Here is a 25,705-nt window from a genome sequence, read left to right on the forward strand (position 1 = left end):
GCTTGGTTCTACTGGCTTTCCATCAACAGAGATTTCTTCCTGTGAAGGAGTAAATCCCTAGAGTTCAATCCTGATTAGAATCATAGAATCGTGTTTGAGTTGGAAGGGACCCCTAAAGTCCATCCAGTCTAACTCCTCAGCAATGAATAGGGACACCTACACCTAGATCAGGTTGCTCTGAGCCCCATCCAGCCTGACCTTGAGTATCTCCAAGGATGGGCTATCCACCACATCTCTGGGCAACCTGATCCTGTGCTTCACCACACAATTAGCTTATTATGTTTGCTTTTTACCATTTACTCACGAATATGCAGTGAATTTGATGTGCTTCTAACTCAGCCCCTTTTATCTTTAATACCATTTACATGGAAAGTGAAAGACTAGAAGACTGCAAATCTTGACCACATGCCATGTGAGATGCTGCTGGTGGCTGGATGCAGGCTGGTGAAGCGTCACATTGCAGAGCTGCTTGTGGCTTCATAAATGGCTGATCCAAAAGGAACAGATGGATTAAGTTTGTGAATGGTCTTCACTAAGCACTTCCCACTAATTTAGGAGTAAACTGAAGAATTATAATCTGTGATTTACAGAGTCTTCGAGTTTCTTTGAATCTCTGTCTTGTTTGATGGAGTGCTCACCTTACCAGCCTCTAAGCATTTGAAAATATGTAATAGCATTTATTACTATTTTACACAGCCATGCAACTACCAATTTTCCTGCATGCTTGCTTCTCTGCACTTGCAGTCCAGTGTTCCAACCACATCACATCTGCAGTGGACCATCCAGAGTTCACTCAAAGAGGGTGGTTTATGCTTTTGATGGGAAGTGTTTATTCCATGGAGGAGTTAGATCTTAATGGTGTAGAAGTACTTATCTGATTCTCAAAATAAACATAGAGGAGGACCCATTAAACCCATTTGTCTGTCACCAAACAGGCAAGCATTTATAAACACCTTCAGAAATACTTCAAGGTATAACAGAACTTGAAGTTGTTTGCCCAGCTGCTACCTTCCCTGAGACACAAGGGAGGTTGTCCTTGTAGCTCTGCTCCGTGGTGCCTCAGCTCTTGGAGGTGCTGGAGATGTGAACACTTGTCTCACCACCGTGACGTCAGACTTAATGGATCTGGCACCTCGGGCAGCACTTTACTACTGGTGGCTTTATGCAAGTCCTGAATTGGACAGATATATCAAAGTAATCTGTGTAAATCCTATACTTGTACTTCATGGGCAGTGGCTTGCAGAAGCTTATGATCTAGCAGTAGTCAGCAGATGTTTATTTGTAGCTCAGGCATGTCTTACATGTAATACTGTGGAACCTCTCTTTGAGTTGTAAACTTGAGTCTTTCCTCCTTTTTCCTCCCAATTGCCAAGGAAACAATTTTTCAGATTTATTGCTGTGTTGATGTCTTTTGACCTGGGAGTGATTCTTTGCTATTTTGTCGGAGACAGTGTAATAGTATTTTCTCTTCCCTTTGGGAAATGGCATGGCGGTGTTCAGTTCTTCAATATGTGTATGAAAAGTAACAGGTTTAAAAATTCCTCTTTATTGATTGTGGTTACAATATAAACAATGCCTAATCATAATTACAGATACGAAACCTCACCAACCTAACTGCTGTAAGGAATGCTATTCTGTTGTAAAGCTACTTTGTCTTTAACAAAAGGAATAATTTAAGGTTAATTCAAGGGTATTTTTTTTCCTTCCAGGGAACTCTGTGATAGGTAGGAAGAAAAGCTTAATGTTTCCAAGAGAAAGTATGGTTTTTAAGAAAAAAGGAGATGTCTCTCTGTGAAATGAATGAAGTGTTCTCTAATTTGTGTCCTAGATGTCTCATCTTAAAGAAAAAAAGAAAGACAAAATTGTCTACCACTCTTTAAAATCTTTTATTATTGCTCTGTGCACTTGTAAGATGCTGGCTATCCCATGTTTAGCTCAGCTGTCTTATAAGTGGCTTAGATGACCTGAGTGTTTATACAATAAGTCAGCAACCAAATAAAAGGTCCTCATATTTCTTTTCCTTTCTTCTCTTTTTCTTTCTTTATTTTTTTCCATGACAAAGCATTGTGAAAAATGTAGAACTACAAGTTGTTTTTGTTATCTTAACAAAATGTGAAGGATATCTCCCTGTGGCTTGTGTTCAATTGATGGTCCTCCTGCTGTCTCTTCCTAATGCCTTAACAGTACCAGTCTCTGGCATTCCTGTGCCACCCAGCCTTGCATGTCTCCTTGTATGTAAATCTTCAGCCCCTTTTAGAGAAGGGGGAATAAAAAGGGGAATCTGCGGAGTAAATTTTGATAGGGAAAAGAATAAAGGAGAAAAAACAGTATCCTATGAAACTTTTTGCCATTAGCTTCAGCTCTCTAACGCTATCATTTGTGTTACACAAGATCCTTTCAACATGTCCTTTTGTGTTACACAAGATCCTTTCAACATGTCCTTTTTTTCTGTTTCCCTGTGCTGCCTAGGTGAGCAGGTGTGCAGGAACGCATGCCATACATCTAATCTTCACAAGGCTGGAAGAGGAGAACTGGCAGTTCTTGAGTTTGAGCAAGGGCTGGTTTAGGCTTAGTGTCTGATCCATCCGTAGGCACTAAGTTTTTACACCAGTACAAGCTGTTTAGGGAGGTGGGGAATAAGATCCGGCTGTCATTAAGGTAACTATTTATCCAGTATAAATTCCAAATTAGTGGCCACAGATGAGTTTCAGATGACCTGCAGCCCCACGTTCTGTTTCTGCCCAGGTTCTCTGTGTGGCCAGTCCTCCCTGGCGGGACATGGCAGTGTGCTTACATGTTATGGAAAAGTCAATGGCCAGGTAGAGGAGAGAACCCCAAACTAAGCTCTATGGGATGAGCTCAGCAGTTTGACCCACTGGCTCACCAGCATGACCACACATAGCAAAGAACCAGCAAAAGCCTGGCTGGGGCCTTTAGCATGGTGCACCTAGGGGGATATGTGGGGTAGGAATGGTAAGGGATGTAACAAGAATGGAAGTCACAGAACCACTGGGTTTCATTTATTTTGTTTTGTGCATTCGTTTTAGAATAACAAAGGCAACTTACGTTGTTTACCGCCTCAAATATGTAGTGACCTCTTTGTTATTTTTGCTGGGGTACCATTTTGAGACACAGTTACAGCAGTTCCTTAAAAGGATGTAAAAATATTGACTTCACATTCCTATGATGGGAAAGTTGAAATGCAGCCAAGCAACACTGAGTCCCACATGCTTAAACCTAAAGGCCTTTAAGGACCATTTCTTAACAAACCCTCTGCCTGAACCAAATGCTTTAACAAGGGCACTGCTGGGTACCAGATATGTCTTGTTTCAGAAATCAGTGCTACTACAGAGGGCTCTGCCTCTCCATGAAGCTGGCTTGTAGCACTGGGCTCCTGTCTTTTAGCCCTGCCAGAGGGACTGAGCTGGCAGCCCTCAATGGCATTAGTCTAAGAGCTGTGACTTGTTGTGCAGGGAGAAAAGGTACACAGTAACATTTTCTCTTTTGGTCTAGCTAACACATTCTCCTTTCTCCCATTGGATGTGCAGGTTTTTTTTGTCTTTTTCCAACATTAAGTTTCCTTTGCTTATCTGCAGCACTGCAGCCTTGGATAACAGTGCGTTCTTCCTAGAGAGGTTAACTAGAGGTTGCTCTCCCAGTTACTGATTTAACAAACAACAACTGAGGAACTATTTGATAGCGGGTTCATTTTAAAGCAGGAATATATCAGGGAACATTCTGTGCATTAGCCCAATATACCTTCCTGTGCCTGTGGATCTTCGTTGTTAGACTCTGCACACAGAGTGTAGTGATGGCAGCAAACGGCCCCATAATTAGGCCAGACAAGATGGGAAAGGAAGGTGGTGTAAAGAAGCAGGAGAGAAATGGGAGTATATGTCCTGAGCTTGTTTTGAGGAAGGACTGATAATTTGCATGTAGAATTGAGGAATAATTTTTAATCCCTTATTTTTTCTATCCTATTTTCTGTTGTAATTACAAGCCTAAATGACCATTACTGGGCATCTCTGCTCGCCAGCTTAATGGAATGGTATCTGCTTCAGCTTTGGTAATAAGATATTTCAGGTTCTGCAGTGACTTCAGGAAGGCTGTACTATCTGTGTTTTTAAACATACTGAAAAAGTAGACAATAGACACAGGTAATTGTGCTGCTGTTTAAGTCAGGTATTAATAAAGAAGTCTGAAGACTTGAATTATACTCTTCTCCCTGCCTTCTGTTTCCTCTGACCCAGTGGAAGTCAGGGTTTTTGAACCTGCAGTTCAGTCAGGGTAAAAAAGACTCTCTTATAAAGCAACATCAGGTCTTTTTTTAACTTGAGGATTTCCAAACGTTCTGCTCAGTAGGATACGAATACTGAGTGGGAGAGTCTGTTGGTCCCCTTCCTTTTTGTGGCAAATGCTCAGTGTGTAGAACTGTGGAAATCTTTATAGAAACCGGTGCTGGTTGAAAACTTGTATTCAAAAGGTGTTTTATTTTTCCTAAAACATTTTTTCAACTTTGTTTTCTTTCTGTGGCATTCAGGATTAATTTTTATCATAGAATCATAGAATTATAGAATGATTTGGGTTGGAAAGGACCTTTAAGGTCATCCAGTTCCAACCCCCGTGCTACAGTCAGGGACACCTTCCTCCAGACCACGTTGCTCAAAGCACTGTCCAACCTGGCCTTGAATGCTTCCAGGGAGGGGGCATCCATAACATATCTGGGCAGATTTATACAGATGAAAGTCCATCTAAGCGTTTTTTCTTTTCTCCTTCTAAATGGTCTCTGTAACTATTAATGCTTATGTGGTGGTATGTGTTCCTCAAAGGGCATAAACCACACATGCTAAAGTTGGTGATACAAACTGGTAAGTGGAATCTGTGTGAAAAAACTATTGTTTAGTGGCTGTGAGAAGTAACACAGCGTTGGTGTGTCTAAGAAGATATGAGAGTACTGCACTTGTCATTCGTACTTGTGTGAAAGCTGAAATACCACTCTGATCCACATTTGGGCAATCTGGATAGTGTTACACGCTGAGTAGATGTAATCTGTCCCACCTAAAACCAATTCCTCAGGGCCTGGAGAAAAGAACACCCTACAGAGTATTATGTCACACCAGTAGTACTTTAGGATGCTTAGTCATTTGCCATGTGAGCTTTTTGCCTCCCACTGTCTAACGAGGTGGATTAGATATTAAGTCTAGCCTGAATGGCTAACTTTTAGGTGTCCGAAGGTAGAAAAGATAGATCCTGTCCTCATAAACAAACTTAGTACGCATCATGGTTCAATCCTGTAGTAGTAATAGATTATTATGTGTCTGTGTGCCAGGTTAGCCTTCCAACATACAACATAATGTTTTGTACCCATATAAAATGTTCATAGTCTTTTCCAAAGTATAACATTTTAATACTGAGGTTTCTGAATTTCAGCCATCAATTAAGCCTGCAGTAATTAGCATCACAGTCTCTGGTTGTGCAATAGCAAGAGAGGTTTTATTGTGTGGCCCCACATAGTTGACTGGGCTCATCTCCACTATTAGAAAATCTCATTCGACATATCTGAATTTAGGTTCCCACAGCTAAAGCTTTGGAATTCAATTTGCTTTGCGAAGTTGAGAAATTGCCCAAAACAATTAGACAGTACTGCAACCATTAAGCTATTCTGCTTGCATCTGTTTCCAAAAGTTTGACTTCTTTGAATGGATGCAGAACAGTGCTGCTGCAGCTGATGACACAGTGGTATGGCAGGGCAGAAAGCACGAATTTTTGGCTGGGTGGTTTTACAGACCTAATACTGCACTTCTTTTAGCTTGATTTTATCCCTTGACATCACCAGCAGAAAGTGTGAAATGAGTTGATAGCTTGGGGTGCAGCTAATGGTAGAGCTAAACTTGCCGAAAGAGGCTTTGTTCTCTTGGTAGTGGGAATGCTGTTGGTTTCAGCACCCTGAGATTTTTGTGTCAGCCCTGTGAATCACAGTTGTTTCAAACTGCATGTGGCAATGGATTTCTCCTCAAAGAGGAACATTAAAATGAACTCAGTGAAGGATGCTAACTGAGCTCAAGTGAAAGATATAGTATATATATATATATATTATAAGTACATCTCAAATTTCCATCTCTGTGTGAGTATAGAGACCTTGTGAGAGAAAGTATCATTTCAAGTTTGGGCGTTGTCTTGAAAGAGATAAAATGACTACATTAATATGCCATTTGGGGCTAATTTATTCACACAAAATGTAGCTGATTGAACAGCTTCTCCTCAGTTATAGACACTTAGGATTGCATACAGGCAGTCTGTGTGTGTGACGTGCACTTGTATATTTACATACAAATGTACTGTGATGGACATGTTAATTTATACATTCACACCATTGTGAACTTAACCTATTACTAGAATGGAGTGTATCTTAGGTGCAATTTGTGGTATCTCAAGAGAGCTGCATACAAAGAATTGACTTTACAAGAGTAATGCATGCTGTGTACTGTGCACATTTTGCACTTTTTGGGCATACCAGATGCACAGACTTTATATAAATATGGAAAAACAGTATATTGCAATAATTTCTTTAAATGCAAAACATATGAACATGAATTTGAGTTGCTTATTTTATTAATAAGAATCTCAGAAGATAGGGGTAAGCAGTGTTGAATGAAATTGGACTTTTTTAGTTGATATTTGTTTAATTTTGTGTTATTGCAGAAACTGGAACACAAAGAAGTTTTGGTTGGCTTGTTGTTCCTGGTTTTCCCCTTCATCCCAGCCAGCAACCTCTTCTTCAGGGTGGGATTTGTGGTGGCAGAGCGAGTCCTTTACATGCCGAGGTAACTATTGCAATTCCTTTCTAATGAGACTACCATCCCATTTCCTAAAAACAGGCAAAATTACTTCTAACCTATTACAATTCTTCAGATGTTTATATTGATAGTCAGTATGCTTTCTGCTGTTGAGTTGGTGTGATTGTATGAGGGATTTTGTCTTCCGTTGAGAGCAGATCACTCGGCAGGAGCAAAGCTAGCCAAATTCGTTTTCACTTTTCAACACAGATTTTGATCTGTGTGAAACAGCTGAACCCAGTGATGAGGTGTTATTTCTCGAGGATTGTTCCCACAGACACTTTCTCCTGACAGCATTCTCAACTGAAATTGTCAATGGCTTTAAGGACAGTATCTGAAGAGTTAACTTATCGTTTTTGTTGTGTACTGCTCAGCTTTTGTGCTACAAAGGTGCTAAGTGAAAACAGAGGTGACAGTGTTAGGCTGCTAACTTGAGTTGTTGAATATTTTCATGACATATCTGTATATTATTGATTACAAACACATCTATGAGTGGAGGATTTGCAGTTGTAGAAGAGGATCTGTCAGTGTCTGCCTCAAAATTTCCCTCAGTTTCCAGCCTCTTAATAAATGTTGCTTCAGTGGTCTGAGTGCTTCCCATTTCTTTTAATCAGTGACAGATTTGAGATGTTACTTCTTACGTATCCAGATTCCAGGCTGGAACCTACAGGGGCATTCAGAGAATATTTATCCAAGGTGCACCAGCTTATGGAGGCCATGTGGTTGACCTTCCAGCTCAAGTGAAGGCACCTGGAGAAGGTTGCCCAGGAACATGTTCAGATAGTTTTTGAGTATTTCCAAGATTGAGACTTCATGGCTTTTCTGGGCCTGCTGTGCCAGTGCAGATTTTTCCAGCCATACGCATAAATTATTATTCCTCAGTGGTACAAGTCAGGACTAATACTATTTGCTGGTGCAGTGGGTCAGCTCCTGTTATCTCTAATGGGAGCCACTCTTGTGGAGCTGTCAACAACGCACAGTCCTCACAAAATGTGGTTTAAAAAATCCTAGGAAAACAAACTTCTAGGTCTTTTTTCTTTCTTTTTTTTTTTCTTTTGCAAAGCATTACACATATTTGATAATCTTTTGTGCAAGTAATATCACAAAAGGACTACACATTGGTGTAAAATTTGAGCTGCTGCATTTATTTCAAGCGTCCTATGCAGTTGGTCCATCTCTCCAGGCTGTACTGTAGTCTGAGTTGCTTCTTGGGCCAAGTCCTACTGATTTTATTCACATCACTAGCCTTGCTTTTGTCTGAAGGGAGCATTGATGAAAGTACAGTGGATGAAAGTTGTTCCTGAGTTATTTTGCAAATGATACCTTCAACTAATGGATCTTGCATCATTTCAAATTAACTTGAAAATCAGATTGCTTTAAATTCATGTAACAGAAAATGAGGCAACACATGAAAGCGCAAAGCTATTAAGGAAACAGTCAGCTGAACACAAGGCTGTGTTCAGTGGTTGCATTTCTGAATCTCAAAAGAACAACTGCGGAAAATACTTCAGCTGTCAGCAGTTCCTTGTCCTCCTCCAGATGAGACTGCTGGTATAATGAGAGGAGGGGCAATGAAGAAGAAAAAAGATGTTTGCACAGACAAAATTAATCAGCATTAACATGTGTGCATATAGTTTGTATAATGCTTTTCATCTCCCTGCGGGCTTTGCAGATATATGACCTACAGTGTAGGGAATTGATAGTTGACCTTTTTTATTTTTTTCAGGCAGGAAAATGGAGGCAGGAGGATTACGTGGTTTCTCCAGAGTTAGCCTGTGTCAGAGTCCGTGGTTCTCTTACGTCCTACTTTGCAATGTGTGGTGTTTGCTTTAGCCTAGGCAGCTGACAGGAAAGGGAATGAAAGCCCCAGCAGCTAATGGGAGAGGAGGACCGGCATTGTGAAGGCTGCTGAAGGGGACATTTTCTAGCCAAGGAATCTTGAGAACTGATTTCTTGGCTCAATTACTAAGAAATGAACTGTGTTTTCATCCTCTGGGTTCAAACAACACGAGTGGTGAGGAGGGCTTCTGTGTGCATTCCTGACTGTGGCAGAACCGAAATGATGATGTTTTTTCCCTTCCTCAGGAGCGCAGCAGTTTAATAGTGATGGCTTTTGCAAGGCGCATGTTCTTTATTTAGAACAGCCTGTAGCAGTTTTCTTCTGTTGAAAAGCGCTTTTCCTTTGCTTTGCTGTTTCTTCTCTGAAATTCAGTTAACCAGTCAGAGGTGGTAATTCAGCTTTATTTAGACAGAAGTACTGAATCACATGGTGACAACTTGTTGACCTATGTTTTTGGGGTTATATAAGAAGGTGCTTTTCTATCTCCGTTTCAAGTAATAGCCTATTATTAGTTGTTACAGGTCTTACAGGTGTACACACTGCCTATATGTGTCACAGCCTCAAGTCCTAATTCAGGGTCATTCAGCAGTTACCTGGGCAAAAAGTCAAGCATTTTTCTTCAGTAAAAGTTGAGTAAGGACCCAAGGATTTATGTAAAAGATGTTGTAAATGCAAAGGCACAAGGAACAGGCTTTCTACTTAATGGCTAATTATACAGCTGGGCCTTCCTTTCTGGAGGCGGATGGCTGTTTTGAACAATTCATCTTCTGTCTGAGCTGTGCCTCAGGGAAGAGGGATACAAAATAAGTTGAATTTTTTTTTTTTTTTTTTTTTTAATTGGCCTTAGCAAAACAGAAGTATTTGGAGAAAATATCTCTTATACTGAGTTTTCATTTGCGGATTACAAGTGCTTTTTTTTGTTTAAATCAAAACTTTTTAAAAGTAGTACTGCTTAAACCTGAAAATTTTCATAGGAAATGAATTTATTGTCTTTAAACTTCAAATTGAATTCTTCTTGCTATTGTTTTCTTATCCTGAAGGGGTGAAAGCATGTTTTCGGGAGAGCTGAAAGTGTGAAATATTCCAGAAAATGTGGGAAGGATACAATTCCAGAGGATGCAGTTTTCAAGAGAGGCATCAAAATAAATAACTGGATCAGTGAAAGACTCAAATCACAGCAGGTTTTCCATTGCAGGTTTTAAAAATGCAGATGTAATTATGCATAATGCCTATCCACCAGTGTTGCTCAGAACACTGCAGACAACCTGTTTTAAAATTGGGAACAACTTTGTGCATCCAGTCATTCTGAACCATGTGCCATTTGTCTGTATACTTGAATGCGAGCACTCACTCCTACCATGTGTTGCCCTTCACATGACAATACAGGAGAGGCAGAGAAATCTCTGGAGTTTTCCATTCAGGAGTTGCCTGCCCTACTGACTTTGCAGCAGAACTGTAGTTGCTCTTTGCCTCATAGGATCAGGCCTATCCTAGGGGAACAATTTCTGCCTTTTCCTCATCTTTTACTGCTGCTCTGCTAGCTCCTGGCTGAGCTGCTGTGTTGTAACTGGATGTCTGAAGCTTTTTTTACAAGTTTGTAACAACCAACAAATCAACCGAAGCGTTGCTAGGTGGCTTATTTCTGACTTGTAGAGCAACCCAGCTGAAAGCAGTAGGCAACCTACCAGTACCTACACAGCTTCTTTGGCAGCTCATTTGAGGTGCATACTGTTATGAGTTGGTCACAGAGTGCACCATTACTCTGTCCCAACTGGGACAATTGCAACTTGATGCCTTTTTTTTTCACCAACTCTTCAGTTTGTTAATAGTTGATGTTGCAACCCTCATTGTCAATACTACTGCTATAGTCATCATGGCATCTGTCTATCTAATAATCTACAGTTAAGATAACAGAAAAAAAGGTGTGATTGTACTTTTCAGGAATTTAATATATCGTGGCTTTCCCTAAGCCATAGCAAAGCAGAAGCTCAGTGGAATTTCTGCCTTTGCACAGGGGACGCTTTTGGTTCTTTGTGCTAATGCATTCGTTCAAATTAGAGTAATTCTGTACATTGTTAAGTGGTGTAATTGGGAAGAAGAATTAAAGGAAAAAAAAGAACCTGATGGGTAATGGGTTAATTTGTAATTTCTATAAACACGAATACTCCTGAGTAGAAGTCCTCATTGCTTGCAGCCTTTTGAGGATGGGACTTACTGGTGCTTCTCTTTTCTGGGAGCATGTCACGCTCTCCACTTTACTTTCTTCAAGACAGCTACATAACATGGTAGCGGTGGTGGTGTACTTTCTGTTTCCATTGCCATCCCATTATTTAAAGTTACTTGAAGTGGAAAGTTCTCCAAGACTGAGGAGCCAAATTCCCAATTACTTGTTCAGCATTCCCTCAGTAATACATCAGATCCTGTAAGTAGTAATCTGGCTTCTGATGGTAATCTAGCTGAAGGAGCTTCAGTTTTCAATTGGAGCCAAGTACTGACACAACAAAGTCAGCTATGAAAGTCGCACTGACTCCATGCAGTCAGTTTATCTTTCTGCTCCTCCATCTCAATTCCTTTGGGATCTGGAATCCAAGTCACACCTTCTCCCTTTACTTAAAGTCCCACAGTTTTAATGCAATGCTATTGCTGCTGCTCCTGCCAGGGCCTGGAAGCTGAAACAGCGTGGTCAGAGTGAGTCATGCTATATGGCCTGTAGAGAAGCAGAGGCCTAGAGGCTCTGCAGGGCATACGGGGCACTGGGAGCGCCTTACTGGTGGCAGCAGGCCAACCCTCAGCCCCAGCCTGCCTCACCATGAGGCTGGGGGCTGCACAGTGGCCAACAACTGAGGTCAGTGTGGCATTGAGCCCTCTGCCAGCCCACTGGGGCATATGGAGAAGCAGGCACTGTGCTTCTGCTTAGCTCTGTTGAAAAACAACTCCACCCCGTTCCTTTAGAAGGGGCCGTGGGGATTTACTGCTTGTAGGAAGGCTAAACGCTGTAAGCATCTACCTTTCAGATGTGTTTCCAAAGCTAAGCCCCTGCTTTTGAAGGCTTGCCTACCCCTATTAAACACTTCAAGGGGAAATCAAAGCAGCCATCCTCTGCTAATGCAGGCAAGAAATGCTGAGATGCTAGTGCCAGATATTTTGGCAAAAGGCAATAAAGATGAGGGAATAAAAGCCAAAATGATTCTGCAAAGCTGAAAAAGATTAGCTCATGGTGTGCTTGGTCTAGACTACAGTCTTTAGTTGTTTTAACTAAATTTAAAACATGCTTTTGAGAAGCACGTTGCATTTTGGCCATGTACAATTGATTCAGGAAAAGGCTGTATTTGTGTTGAGCATGAGCATTAATGGCTGTTCTGGAAAGATTTTTCATTTTATTGTGCTGTATTAGGTTAAAGGGAAACCTTGAGACATGTTTGTCTTGCTCTTGAAGACATATGTGAGGGCATTGCTTCTGAGAAATACCACTAAATCAAATTAACGTCATCTTATAGAAATAATCTGTTTGGTTGTGCTGATTAAAAGAGGAATTCTTATTTACAATGGAATATAGTCCACTTAAGAAGATATATTGTGAAATTTAATAGAAATAGTTTCTTACGTGACATTTTTGAAGATTTGAGATGAGATTGAATGGAAAATTATATATCTGCTACAGAATTTTGGAAATAATTACAATATTTTAATTAAAGCTACAGCATATAGGCTCTTCCTCAATAAAGAATATAAGATTTTAGGGGACTGTCTGTGGAATCCCTGTGGAGTCATATAGGAATTTTCATTTATAAGCTGTTCTCTTTCTGTATTCAAAAACATGAAAAGATTCTGTATTACCTGGAAATATGTCAGACAGGAATCTGTTGGAAGTTAATTCAGTCTTGGACTCAAGCACTCTAATGAAGTGAATTTGTTTATCACATGATTTACATTGGAAGAGAGGGAAGGGAAATGTGTGCAATTATTAAATATCCATTCAAAGGCTATTTCATTCATTTCTACTTCGTATTTTCTTTCTAATAAGGAAAATAGGAGCTCCTAGATTTTCTGTAATTAGATTGTGCTCTGAATAGAGGATGGTGTTGCTCATGGAAGTAAATCATATTGATGACTTAACCAATCATGTCTAAGTGTCTTTAGTACAGGTCTATAGATTTTAACTGAGAGCTAGAAGGAAAGTCTAGTACTATCTCATGTATGTTTCCAAATTACATGTATACTGCCAGTGTTTATTGTTCTCTGTGTCTTTGTATTATGTATGACTTGTGGACCTTATTCCAGGAAAAGGCCTCTTAATTAGTAGTAAGTTAAACACACTACTGTTACTTTGTTATCATAGTAACTGTACTGAGTTGTGAAGTTTTTTTTTTTTCCCAACAGCATCTGTTTTATACAATAAATACCATTGGTGGTGAGTGTTACATCTTTAAAAAGCCTTAGTGTCTAAGAATTAGCAATAAATAAATAAATAGCATCTGTTCCATGTGATCATGGAGTCAAGCAATTCAAAGAATGCTTTTCCTTTTGTCTCCAAAGTTTGGTGCCACCAAGAAGCAGGGATGCATAGAGAATAATGTTGGCTGGCTGCAGGTAACAGGGGCACATCCTACATCCTGCTTGCCTTTGGACATTTAGTGCAAAAAAGTGACTGTTCCAAGAGGTTTTTCCCTCATAGTCCTGACTGGCTGAGAAAGTAAGGTTTGATACAAAATTTTCCCATGGAAAATGGGACATTTTAGTTAATGCAAAACTTTTTGCCAGGGTGTGGTGACTACCCAAGATGGACGTTATGGTCAAAAGGAAACGGATGACAGAAATGGACAATAGGATGCATGCGGCCTGGAATTGCTTTTATCAGAGCACTGAGTGTTATCAGGGCATGTGAGTGTTGGGATAGCATACTCCACCTACTGCACACCTTCAGTTTCCCAGGATTGTTAGCACTGGACCTACACTCTTTCAGATCAGTGTGAAAGCAGTTTGATCCAGGCCTGATCCAGGCCCATGCTTGCACTTGTGCCAAGTGAGCCAGCCTATTGCTCATTGAGTTTAATCTAGCCTTGAACCAGCTGCAAGAAGAAACTTCATCCAGCGCTAAGTCGACCATACGAAGTTAACTTTTCAAAACTTCTCAAATGTTTGTCTCGGTACAGTATGGTTATTCTGGGTTAGCAGGTAGGGTTTGGTGACTGGAGAGTTTTGGGGACCCCAGGCTTGGAGCCCTACAGGTGAACTCTGTTTCACATCCCCAGGTCTAACCCTGACCTAGCACGGAGATGTGAACCTGAGTGATCCAGGTCACAAGAAGAGACCCTAAATTTTGGTTTTCTGTTTATTCTGGGTGACCCAGATGCAAGCTAAGGTGCACATATATTATTTTTGCAGACAAAAACATTTTTAAAAAGTCTTGATTTTCACTTGATCCTAAACAGCTCCACCCTTGAAAACCTCGACATTTTTCATTTAATAGCATCTTGACTATCTGCCAGCACCACTCACACTGGACCTCCATGCCTGTGGGCACTGTTTTGGGGCAGAATGAGCCACTTTGAGCTATACTTGTTTTGTCATTCCTCCCTTCTGCATCTGACTGCGTGACTGAGAGGCAGGAGTGGCCCAAATGGTGTGCAGAGTGTGCTTTTTGCAATCAATGACTCCCCATTAGAGAAGTGTGAGTGCAACCATTTTGTTTAATGGGGATGAACTGCCTTTCTAGCTTTTTCCCCTGCAGCAACAGCCCTGCCTGTGCAGCTCAGATGGCTTTGGCATGTATCAGCTCATGCTATGGAGCTGGAGCAGCTTTGGCTGGGAGCATGAAAAACGTGTTGTGCCTAGGAATGTCTAAATGGGTCTGGACTGGGAAATGTGTCAGTGACTTTAAACTAAGAGAGTCCAGTGTTTGCTTTCAGCATTTGGATTGAGCAGCAGAGAACATCGTCCTTCTGGCTGCACCTCCGTGACAGCAGCAAAGTATACACTTAATTTAAGCGATGTATGCGAGGGTTAAACTTGCTTCTGAGTGGCTCCAAACTGGGGGTTAGTTTTTATGGAGAGAAAGGGAGCCATCTGAACTAAGTGCTGGAAATCAAGAAGGAGGTTTGCAGCCCAGAAAGAGCCTCCGGGGCAAAATGTCAAAGCCAAGTGCACTTTCTGTTCTCAGTATAGTTTTGAGATAATCCCTTTTGTTGCATTAACAGCCCCTGAATAGGGCAGTATTTCTTCCATGCTTTGACAGGCTGCTTCCAGGCAGCGTTTTTCATAACTGCTCTGTATGTATGCATCTACTTGGACTCTTATCCGGGCTGAGATCTGGAGTAACTGCTTTGAGATCAGTGGATTTACTCCAGGCTTACATGCATGTGGCTGAGATTAAGCCAGTTCCAAAAATCCCAACCACCAAACAATGACTTCACAAGATCTGACATCCCCAAAATAAACATTAAGGAGTGCGAGAAAGGCATCCTTTGGGCACAGTTTCTCCCACTCGAGTTTATAGCCACACCTGCTGCTGCCCTGCAGCCAGGGGGCAGGGACTTAGTGCATCCCTTTTGCAGCACCCACCCTGCTCCTCTTCTCAGTGGAAGGCCTCTGCTTTTGGGAGTGCTTTGTAGCAGCAGGGCTTCATGCACCTCCCAGAGGGGGTGAGATGGTTTCCAGTGCGGACAGATTGCTGCAGTGGAACATGCTAATAATCTCAGGCTGCAGTGCTCAGATAGCTGCAGTGCTAACCATGTTGTGTCTGCAGTGAGGCAGCATGGCCAGCAACCAAGTGCAGCAAGGCACTCTTGACTTCTTGATGAAAAATGAGGTGTCTGATCCAAACTGGGAGAGAGGAACTGGGGTAAGCAAATGAGCAACAGCTCTGACTGGGAAAAGGAGCCTTAGTGGCCAAAGAAAAGGTTGAGTTTGTGATCTAATTATGGTTTGCAAATATTAAGTATCTGCTGTTTTGGCTCTTATGTTAATCAGGCGGTATTTGTAGCGCTCCATGGGATACAGGGTCTGCGTGCCACCTCGTTCCCATCTGTTTGTGCCTCTTATCACTTCACTTCATGCAGGTGGAACGATATTAACAAACCACAGAAACTACAGATGAAAATCTGTCATTGCATAGCTCCCTGCATGCAGTCTGCCAGAAACGTGTAAACGGCACACAGTGTTTGCCTACCAAGTGCAGCTCTGCCCTCATTGTAATTCAGGACCCCACTAAGGTGTCACTGGTACTGTAGGAGTCCAAAACATGAGGCTGGTGGGTCTGTGTGCCAAGCAAGAATCTCTTGTGCGAGCCCTCAAATAGTGATAGTGACATTCTGAAGCTGCACGTTCCCCCATTGTAAGTGTTCTCATTGTGAGCCCAAGCAAAAACTGTTACCACGTTACCTGTTCCTTAGGTTCTGCTTCACATCTGACCCAGGGCAAAGCTGTCACAGACTTTTCACAGTGGGGAGAGTTGCTGTAGCGAGCTGTTGCCTATCCTACAGAAGAAGGAAAAAAAAGATTAGCAGTTTTACTATAATCCAGTGGAAAATGGACTTAAAAAATAGTAGTGGTTTGGGGATTTGGCTTGTTTTCCATTATTTTGCTTTGGCTACAAAGTATGTTAGAAAAATGCTTGAATGACAGGGGATGCCAGTGCCAGGACAAAAGCCTTATAAGAGAACTGGCTCTCTCTCTCAATAGGAAATGCTACAGCTAATACAAAAATAAATCATACAACCATAGATCCATGTAAAGGTGACTATGAAGATGCTTAGAATTTAGTACTTAAGTGTATTACTTTTTTCAGGTGGGAAATAGGTCTTTGATGAAAGGTACTTTTGAGGCTTTTTCATTCTTTTTTCTTTAAATGCATGTGAGTAAAGTGTGATTTCCCACTGAGCTAATTTTTGATACAGAATTGAGTCCCCTGGCACTCTGAGAAGAAAAGCTGGTGTATTTGTGCTTTGTGTGCTTGTAGGTGATTGCAGTGTCATGGCAGCATTAACCATAGACTCACAGAATGGGCTGGGTTGGAAGGGACCTTAAATATCATCAAGTTCCAATCCTCTGCCATGAGCAAGGTTCTCACTCTCCAGATTAGGCTGCCCAGGGGCCCAAACCATGCAGGAAGTGTCTCAGAGTCACTTGTTAAGTTCTTGAAGTAGATGAGTGCAGTGTCACCATACGTGGTCTTTTAGCCACCTCTGCCTGGACTGCTGCCCGTTGCTAAAACCCTCACAATTAGTGGTTCTGGGCTGCTCAGATCCAGCAGCCACCAGGGCATATTGCTGTGCAGCAGCTCTGTCAAGCAAGCTTGGTGCTCTTCTGTTGCCAAACCTTATATCTCTATATGAAAGCTAATTTCAATACCAGGATTTTTTAGTCTGTTGTGAAAGAAGTGGGTTGTAGAGTAAGAGGAATTCTGCATTTGTGGGGAAATGAAGCAGGAGATGGTTTGGGTTGGAAGGGGCCTAAAAACCCATCCAGCCCCAACACCCTGCTATGGGCAGGACTACCACCTAGCAGCTCAGGCTGCCCAGAGTCTCATCCAAACTGGCCCTGAGTGCCTCCACGGATGGGGCACCCACAGCTTCTCTGGGCAGCTATGCCAGGGCCTCACCGCCCTCTCAGTGTAAAATTTCCCCTGACACCTAATATAAATCTCCCCCTCTTTTAGATTAAAATCGTTCCCCCTTGTCCTTTAACCATCTATCCATGAAAAAAAGTTAATTCCTCTCCTGTTTATAAGTTCTAAGTATTGGAACGTTGCAGTGATATCTCCCCTGACCCTTTTCCAGACTGAACAAGCCCAGCTCTCTCAGCCTGTCTTTATAGGAGATGTGCTTCAGCCCTTTGATCATCTTCATGGCCTTCCTCTGGACCCACTCCAACAGCTCCATGTCCCCCTTGTGCTGGGGGCCCCAGTTCTGGACACAGAACTGTGGGGGGGGCCTCAGGAGGGCAGAGCAGGGGGGACAATCCCTTCCTTCACCCTGCTTGCTACCCCTCTTCTGATGTAGCCCAAGATACTGTTGGATAATAGGTTTAGAGATATTGGAGACAGTTGTTTTGCATACAATTTTTGGCACAGAAATCACTAATGCACCTGCTTTCCTGGCAGCAAAGGACATGTGAGTGCTTTATAGTCCTTGCTGCAAAACCTTTTAGCCAGGACATTTCCAACCACTCTCAACCACAGGTTGGGACTGAAAAATAGATGTAATAGGAAAAACTGTGCAGAGATGCAGCTCTGCTGACTTGCACTGAAGGGTTCCTGGCAAAGCAATGAAGTAGATCTTCTCCACCCTTCCCCTATTTATTTGAGACAGGGAATTGTCTGAAGTTTTAAGACAAACTTACCAGATTCACACTTTCTGATCCTTTTCCTTTTCCCTTTTGTTGAATACATGTGCATTTTATAATACAGATACATTAACTTTAGACTAATTAGATGTAATTGTGGCACAACTACAGACCGGTCCTAACTTCATTGGAGCAGCTTTGCAGTTTTGGGTTCCTATGATTTGGCTCCATGATCGCCCTCTGGCAGCCACTTGGGAAACCATTCCCCTCACTGTCCATACTGGATCCTTGCTGAATGTGGAAGAAGAGACTGGAATGGGCTGCCCAGGGAGGTGGTAGAGTCACTGTCCCTGGAGGTGTTCAAGAACCGCGTGGATGTGGCACTGAGGGATGTGGTCGGTGGGCACAGTGGTGTCGGGTTGGGCTTGGACTAGATGATCTTAGTGGTCTTTTGCTACCTTAGTGATTCTGTGATTCTATGATTGCCTTTGGGTTACTGACTGGTAGTCTCTAAGGGAGCCCTGAAAAGCACAGAGACAAATCACAGCTAAGATGGACCCTTACCCTCACCCCTCTGCAGCCTCAGTGTGCAGCTGTCACAGATGCTAGAAAATCTCCCCTGGGCGGGAAGCAGCAGCCTTGCAGTACCTGTGCAGCCTCAGTGCAGAGCTGGCTGTGCTGCCGGGGCCAACATCCCTAGCAGCTAGGGCAGGGTTTGATAGAAATACCAAGACATTGACGTTTGCATATTTTGTTTTCTGGAAGCATTCACCATTCTGTTTGAAAAGGCCCGTTCTCAAAAATGTGAAGGTGTAGGGAACGTCTTTTGAAAACAGCTTTGTGCTAAAGCAATTAAGTAATGTTTATGTCAGATAATTAATTTCAAGGGAAGGATTAAATTGCTAAAAGGCTAAATAACAGAGTGAAAACAATCTGCAGGTTTTCGAGGCATTTCTCATTGGGAAGGGAGGGCTTATTACTGAAATTAGCTTTTCGGAGTTGTAAAGGAAGGTTCAGCAGCTATAAAGGCTGGGTTGTTTGGCACCAGCATCTCAGTTTGTGGCTCTAAGTGTCTGCTTGCAATTAATGTAGGTGCAATAAACATATGTGTGCAAAAGAATTTGTGGAAAAAAAAACAGAGCGAGTGCTGTAAGAAATGTGTTTCAGCCAAATGCAAGTGTAGTTAAGTGAAAATAAATATTGACAACCGCATCTGAGAAATGGGAAAATTCTAACCTAATGCCAAAGTTCAGAACGATCTCTGGAACTGATGTTTTTTCTGTATTTGTCTCCTAAGTCTGTGCCTCTCTCAGTGCCCTATATGACACTAATATCCTGCCAGAGGTGGCACCTGGTGCAGATCAGTACACAGCAGAGGTGGCAGGTTCTGATCAGCATATAAAAGCTTCCTCAGTAAGAATGATTGTCCCTTTCTGTATAGCATATTAGCACTATCCCCATCCTTTCATGGGGCAGAGAAACTATGGGGAAACATGTTCACAGTTCCTCAAAGATAGGACATTTTTCTGTTTTCCAGATAGACTTACACTGTATTGCATACTTACTTGCAATGTTACCTCTGTACAGGAAGTTATGTTTTTAGTTTTTCTTCCCTTCTAGCAGTCTCACCGGGACTCCACTCTAGGTAGAGCCCACATAGTGGTATAGTCACAGTGCATCCATGATCCCCCAAGTGTTGTTTCAGATCCTTCTGCTCCCTCTTTTGTTTGGAGAGAGCTGCCAGGGCTAAGATAGACTTTAAGTCTGAAGCTAAATTTTTATCTAGTGAGAGCTGTAGCTCAATATGTAGTATTTTGGGTTAAATAGTTACAGATAAGCTAATGAAGTGCCTCAGGCAATAGCAATTGAAGTTCCCTCGTAAAAATGCTGAACAAAATTAGCGGTATGCTAAGTACAGCAACTCAAAGCCCTGAATTTCCAGCTCAGAGGGAGTCACTGGAAGGATGGGCAACATTTGCATGAAGTAATTAATAATTACTGACTTAGTGTAAAGCTATACAGGAGCAAGACCTCAGTTCAAAACACGATTCCCTCCAGAACCTTTTGGAGAGGCCTCTGACCCCCCTCCAGCTGTGCTTTACTCCTCTCCGGGTTCCATGCTGTGCAGACCAGCACTAATAGCAACCGCCACTGGGGCTGTTTGCTCGAGCCTTCATTGTGCTGTAATGCTTTTCCCTTTGGTAGCACTCAGTATTACTGTTATTACATGACGCTTTGCTAGCTTGCTGTTGGGAAAGGCAGCTGCCTTGCACGGAGTGGTGCAGTCTACCATTACACTGTGTGGGATTATGCATGCTACTATACTTCTGGCATCTGGGTCTGTCATTTAGATTAATTTGGAAATTACATAGTGACATGAGAAAAAGTGCTGCTGAATTCGTGTTTGTTATCTTGGACAATATAATTAGTTAAAAAAAAAACAACAGTAATTGTGTAAGAAATGTGATACTGAATGGTGTTGCATGTAAATTGGAGTACTAGAATGTAACTGTACCTTTTCCATTTTTCACTTTTTTTCCAGTATGGGGTACTGCATCCTCTTTGTCCATGGTCTGAAAAAGCTGACTACGTGGTTAAATAAGTGGAGAATTACTGTTCTGACTCTCTTTGCTTTACTGCTGCTGCTGTTCTCTTGGAAGACCGTGAAACAGAATGAAATCTGGCTCTCCAGAGAGTCCCTGTTCAGGTACGGGCAGCCATGGGAGAATACTTGTGTTTTCATATTGTTTAAAATAAGTTGTGCCTGTTTGCTACATGGAATAAATGGTTTGCTATGTCACAAGGACTAGTCCAGCTATTAATGCAGTGGTGCAATTAACATTTTGATTATTATACATAAAAAAAGTCACCACCACTTACTTTCTGTTTTTTGACAGCTGTGCAAAAACTGGTGTCAGTACTTTATGTGCGTATGCACAAACTTTTGTTCTGGCAATAGCATTTTTAAGACACTGCTTTTAAATAACTTCAGTGCTGTAGATTTACCAATAATGTAATGCTTTCCTTTTTAAAGACATAGCAGAATTTTGTTGCAGCCCAACAAAACACCATAGTAACCCTATTGAATATATTGAATTTTCTTTAGCAATATTCTTAATGACAAAAATGAAATGCAACAAAGTGCCAAGCTTAATGTACCATATTTCATTTTATTTGATTACTCTTTGCCAAACAGCTCTCTTTATAACCTCATTTATATATTTTTCTGCATCAGAACAGACTGTTTCATTTTGTGTTTTGCTAGGAAATGTATTGCATTTGCCTCCAGCTGCTTTCAGCAGTTGTCTAATTGTGAGGTAATTGTAGAAACGCAGGTGATTTGCACACTGGTTGCTTAGCTTTATTTTCTAACTTATTGGCCAGAGCAAAGTTTAATTTACTCGGCACTAAAGAGTATGAAATCACTTTTTATGTGTACCTTTCAGACTTCAGGAGACACTCTTGAAGCGGTTGGAGCTCTGTTAGTGGAATTTTGTTTTAAATGTAGAGTAGGGCTTTCTTTACTCCAACACAATTCATTGCCTGTCTTTCTGAACCTCTGTTTGCTGTTCAGACAGCAGCAGCCATGGTGACCAATCTGGGCTCTCACAGCTCCGTCTTAAATGTGGTTCCAGTCCAAGCCATTCTGGTTGGTGGTGGCCACTTGCAGGAAAGCCAGACAGCTTCCCAAATTGGGTGACTCTCTTGTTGAAAGGGAGTGGGAAGATGACAATTCCATATGTTGTGCATTTGGCATCATCTGTGTATCGTTGCATACGGCTGTGGTCACCTGTGTTTAAGAGAGATGAAATCAAACCAGAGTGGATGAGAGGAAGGTATCTCTCACTCCTCTCTTCCAAGAGAACCCCTCTTGGGATGATTCAGTGTGCCAGAGGGTCTGTAACAGAAGAGACATAACCCGTAGTTACTTCAGCTTAGTTGGATGCAAATAGAATCATAGAATCATTAAGGTTGGAAAAGACCACTAAGACCATCATGTGCAACTGTCAGTCCATCACACCGTGCCCACTAACCATGTCCTTCAGTGCCACATCTACACTTGAAATAGACTTGTATCTATCCAGATCAAATTCAGAAGCCATAGAACTGTGTTAGTGCAGCACTGAGCCAGAGCTTGGATGGACACAGTGCTCTGAGGTAGGGATTTGGTCTTGCCCACAGCATTATACTGGACTAAGTAGGTGGCTTGGGTTAGGCTGGCCAGCTTGGGTTTTTTGGGGACAAGTCTAGGAAAGATATCTGTCCTAGGCTTTTGAGGAGAAGGCAAGAATGTAGGTGTGCTCATGCTGGGTTACCTGGTATCACCTCAAAAGGCAATTGGCAGCAGATGCCTATAAAAGCAATTTAAGAACCAGACAAGCAGCAGTGATGCTTCTCTCAGTCTTTTCCTAGCTTGCACTGATCTCCAGTTTAAAGACTTCCTGAGTCAGGATTCATTTACTTTTTTTTTTTTCTTTCTTTTTTTGCATTTAACAGCTGCTGATGGACTTTTCTTCCATTAATGTCTCTGGCTGCTTTTTCAAATCTATTTATAGTTTTGGCTTCCATAGCATCCTGTGCACTGGGCTCCATCGTTAAATTACACAGTGTGCAACAAAACGACTTCCCTTTTGTATGTCATGAATGTTCTGCCTGATCATCTTTCTTGCTTTCCTCTAGTTCTGGTGTTTTGAATGAGTAGGGAGCAACCTACTGATCATTTTTCATGTGCCTTTCGTGCCTATACAGCCCAGCCTCTCCCCAAGACCCTCACCCAGAGCTGCCTTTTTATTGTGCTGGAGTCTGCTAGTTTTGAACTCTCCTCATATGGAAGCTGTTATGCTTCCGTATCAGTGGTTTCTGATCCTTCTTGTCACTATTTTAGGTGTTTTCCAATTCTAACCTATCCTTTTGAGATGGAGACCAGAACAACATACTCCATTCAGATTTGCAGCTCAGTGCTATAGGGCCGTTTTCTGGTTGTTGTTCTCTATTCCTTTCCTATTAATGTCTATTTCTATTAATCTGTCCACACAAGCTCCAGGATACCTATTATGAGTGGAAATGTCTGATGTGTAGACACCAATCTAAAACTTGTGCCTGTAACAGAATTCCATTTCATTTGCCGCTTTCTTGCTCAGTCTTCAATACTGCGAGATCCTTCTGCAACATTTTTTAGTTAGCTTTAATTCCTGCAGTGTGATTCATGTTGTCATTTGTAAATGCGTTGTCTCCCAGTTTGATCTCGTATTCAGATCTTTTGTGAACATATGAAGTGGCCTAAGTGCCAGTGCATGGCTCTTGGAACCCTGGTGTTGTAGTCTTCTCCATTTAGGAAAACTTTTCACCTACCTGTTCTCTTGCTGTATTTCAAGCAGACAGTGATTCACAAGAGGACCTTCCATCTTATTCCACGATGCCTTAAAGAAATGGGAAAACTTCAGTGAGGGATTTTATCAAAAGCCTTTTTAAGCATCCAGGTGCACAACATTGAGATGATTGAAACTGACTGGGCTTTCATAAAAGCTTTCAATGGCTTTAGTATCACGTGCCTGTTGAGTCTATCAAAGAACAACGGATCTGTTCACCTAACTTCTTTCTGCAAAATACAAGGTTGAATTTTTCCCTGTTGGATTGTAGCTATCCAGAAGTTTGTTAGATCTAGTTTTATTGTTTTATTGTTTCTCCTCAATTACTTGAACAGGAAATCGGACTTGCTGCTCTGTCACTCCCCATATCCTTTGGGTGGAGGCAGCTGACATCATATTTATCATCTCCCATTTCTCCTATATTAAGGCTCATTTAAATGATAGGTTACATACTGCAGCTAATAGCAGCTTCACATTTGATTTCCTTTGGAAAAGTTTGCATGCTACCAGACCCTGTGGATTTTTAGGTGTTCTTGGTGTTGGTTTGTTTTAATGCTTCTCTTAGTACCACTTTAGTTTGAGACACTGCTTTGGACTTGCCCCTCTAAGGAAAGGTTCTAGTGTGGAAACATCCTTCAGTTCCCCTTAGTGAGCTCTTCTGTTGTGGCCTTTTCGTCTTCAAGTATTACTTTTAGAACCTCAGATATTTCCTTTAGTGGGAATTTCTTAGGCTGATTTTCTATATCTGATGTATTGCATTCTTAGCTTTGATATCTTTAGCAAATTTTTCCTTATATCTCTTTTGGTCTGCCTAGTTATGGTTTATGTTAAACTGGATAAAGTTTATACACTTAACTTTTTTACCTCTTCAGCTGCAAAGTTTACTTTTTAAAAGGGTGTTTTCCATTTCTCATAGCCTTCTTTATTATGCTATTTAAGCAAGTTGGCATTCTGTTGTCCTTTAAGATCTTTTTTCATAGATGTTACACATCTGTTGAGAGTCTATAATATGGTAGGATGGGAAAGAAATACAACAGTGGAAGACTGGAAGAAGAAGATAATTTCATTATCTAAGGAGCATAGAGGCTGTATATGGAATGATGTTGAGAGGAGTGAAGGAGGGAGAAGTGGTTGGAGGCATGTTAGACAGCAATAAATTAGAAAGGACAGAGAAGGAGGAGGAGATAAGGAACAGTAAAGCAGTTTGAGAGAAAATAATAAGGAAACAGAGTAAATCTATATATGGGGAAAGGAGACATAAATCAACCTACTTGGTAGTCTGTGTGTGTGTTGATTTTTTTTTAAAGAAGTATGTGCTGAGAGGATTTTTATTCCCATTCTTAGTTCTCTATTCTTCTTCCTCCACTTGCTGCTTTAATTAATTACTGATTCTTCCCTCCTCTCGTTCTTCCTCTTCACCTCTCCTTTCAATTCCTCCATTTGATTAGATGTGTTTCTTCAGTGTCAGTCTGTCTTAATTCCCTCAGTTCTGTTATACATGCTTTGTCTGCACTTTTTTTTCCCCAGGAGATGTAGATGTATTCTCAGCATGTTATCAGTTTTGTACTTTGCACCTCATCTTTTTTCATTCTCAAGGTTTGCCCTGCTTTGACACAATGCTGCCAGTGTCAGCACCATCACCCTCCCTGCTCATGGCTGCCACAACTCTTGGGCTCCAGTACAGGGTCCAAATCTGGAGGAACCAGAAATCTCTAAGTCCTGGCTACCTCAGTGAGGAAGAGAATGATACCACCTGAGGAGAGGATGCATCTACACATTTGTGCATAAGTGTATGTGCAAGGGCTAAAAGTGAGAAGCAAATGACCCACAAGCATAAAAAAAAAAAGCTATAGCTATTTGAAGCATAAATTTCTAGAAGCCTCAAATTTGCCTGACTGCGTTAGCAGGTGGAGAAGGAGATCCTGTTTGAGGCTCAGGCTCCAGCCAGAGAGGGCGAGATGAGGGCTGTGGGCTGACCCCTGCATCCGCTGTGTCAACCTTCTCAAGGTTTGTGAAGCTGCCACGTTTCCTATTACTCCTAGAAAGCATTGCGTGCACAGCTCACATTTGTGACAGTGTCTGGAAGTAAGGCTGTAGCCAGTAAAGGAACTATATAAAAGTGGCTCTTTCTTAGTTGGCAGTTCTCCCTCCCTAGTCAGGTCTGCTGACCTCAGTAATGTGTAAAAAAAAAAACAGTCAAAAACAAAAAAAACCAAACAGGAGAAAAATAACCAACCCACTCCAAAGGAGACATTTACTGCTGTGTGCTTTTGTTAATTCTGAAAGCCAACTCAGCTAAGAAGAACAATTTCCCTTGCATTTTCTGCATCTTCTCTAGAACGGTTCAGAGTCCCGTGTTGATATCTGTGAAAATCAAT

General features: G+C 41.6%; 1 protein-coding gene across 3 annotated transcripts in view; it reads left to right on the forward strand.

Annotated features, from left to right (window-relative positions):
* TMTC1 (transmembrane O-mannosyltransferase targeting cadherins 1) overlaps positions 1–25,705 on the forward strand; it is a 152,636-nt gene that overhangs the window by 82,101 nt on the left and 44,830 nt on the right. For all 3 annotated transcript variants that reach the window (XM_085229557.1, XM_085229560.1, XM_085229566.1), the window contains 2 exons: positions 6,703–6,824; positions 20,501–20,665. In XM_085229557.1, coding sequence (XP_085085683.1) covers positions 6,703–6,824; positions 20,501–20,665 — 287 coding nt within the window. The remainder of the gene's footprint in view (positions 1–6,702; positions 6,825–20,500; positions 20,666–25,705) is intronic.

Source organism: Meleagris gallopavo, chromosome 1 (genome assembly GCF_905368555.1).
Source record: "Meleagris gallopavo chromosome 1, MGAL_WU_HG_1.1, whole genome shotgun sequence".
Classification (NCBI taxonomy): domain Eukaryota; kingdom Metazoa; phylum Chordata; class Aves; order Galliformes; family Phasianidae; genus Meleagris; species Meleagris gallopavo.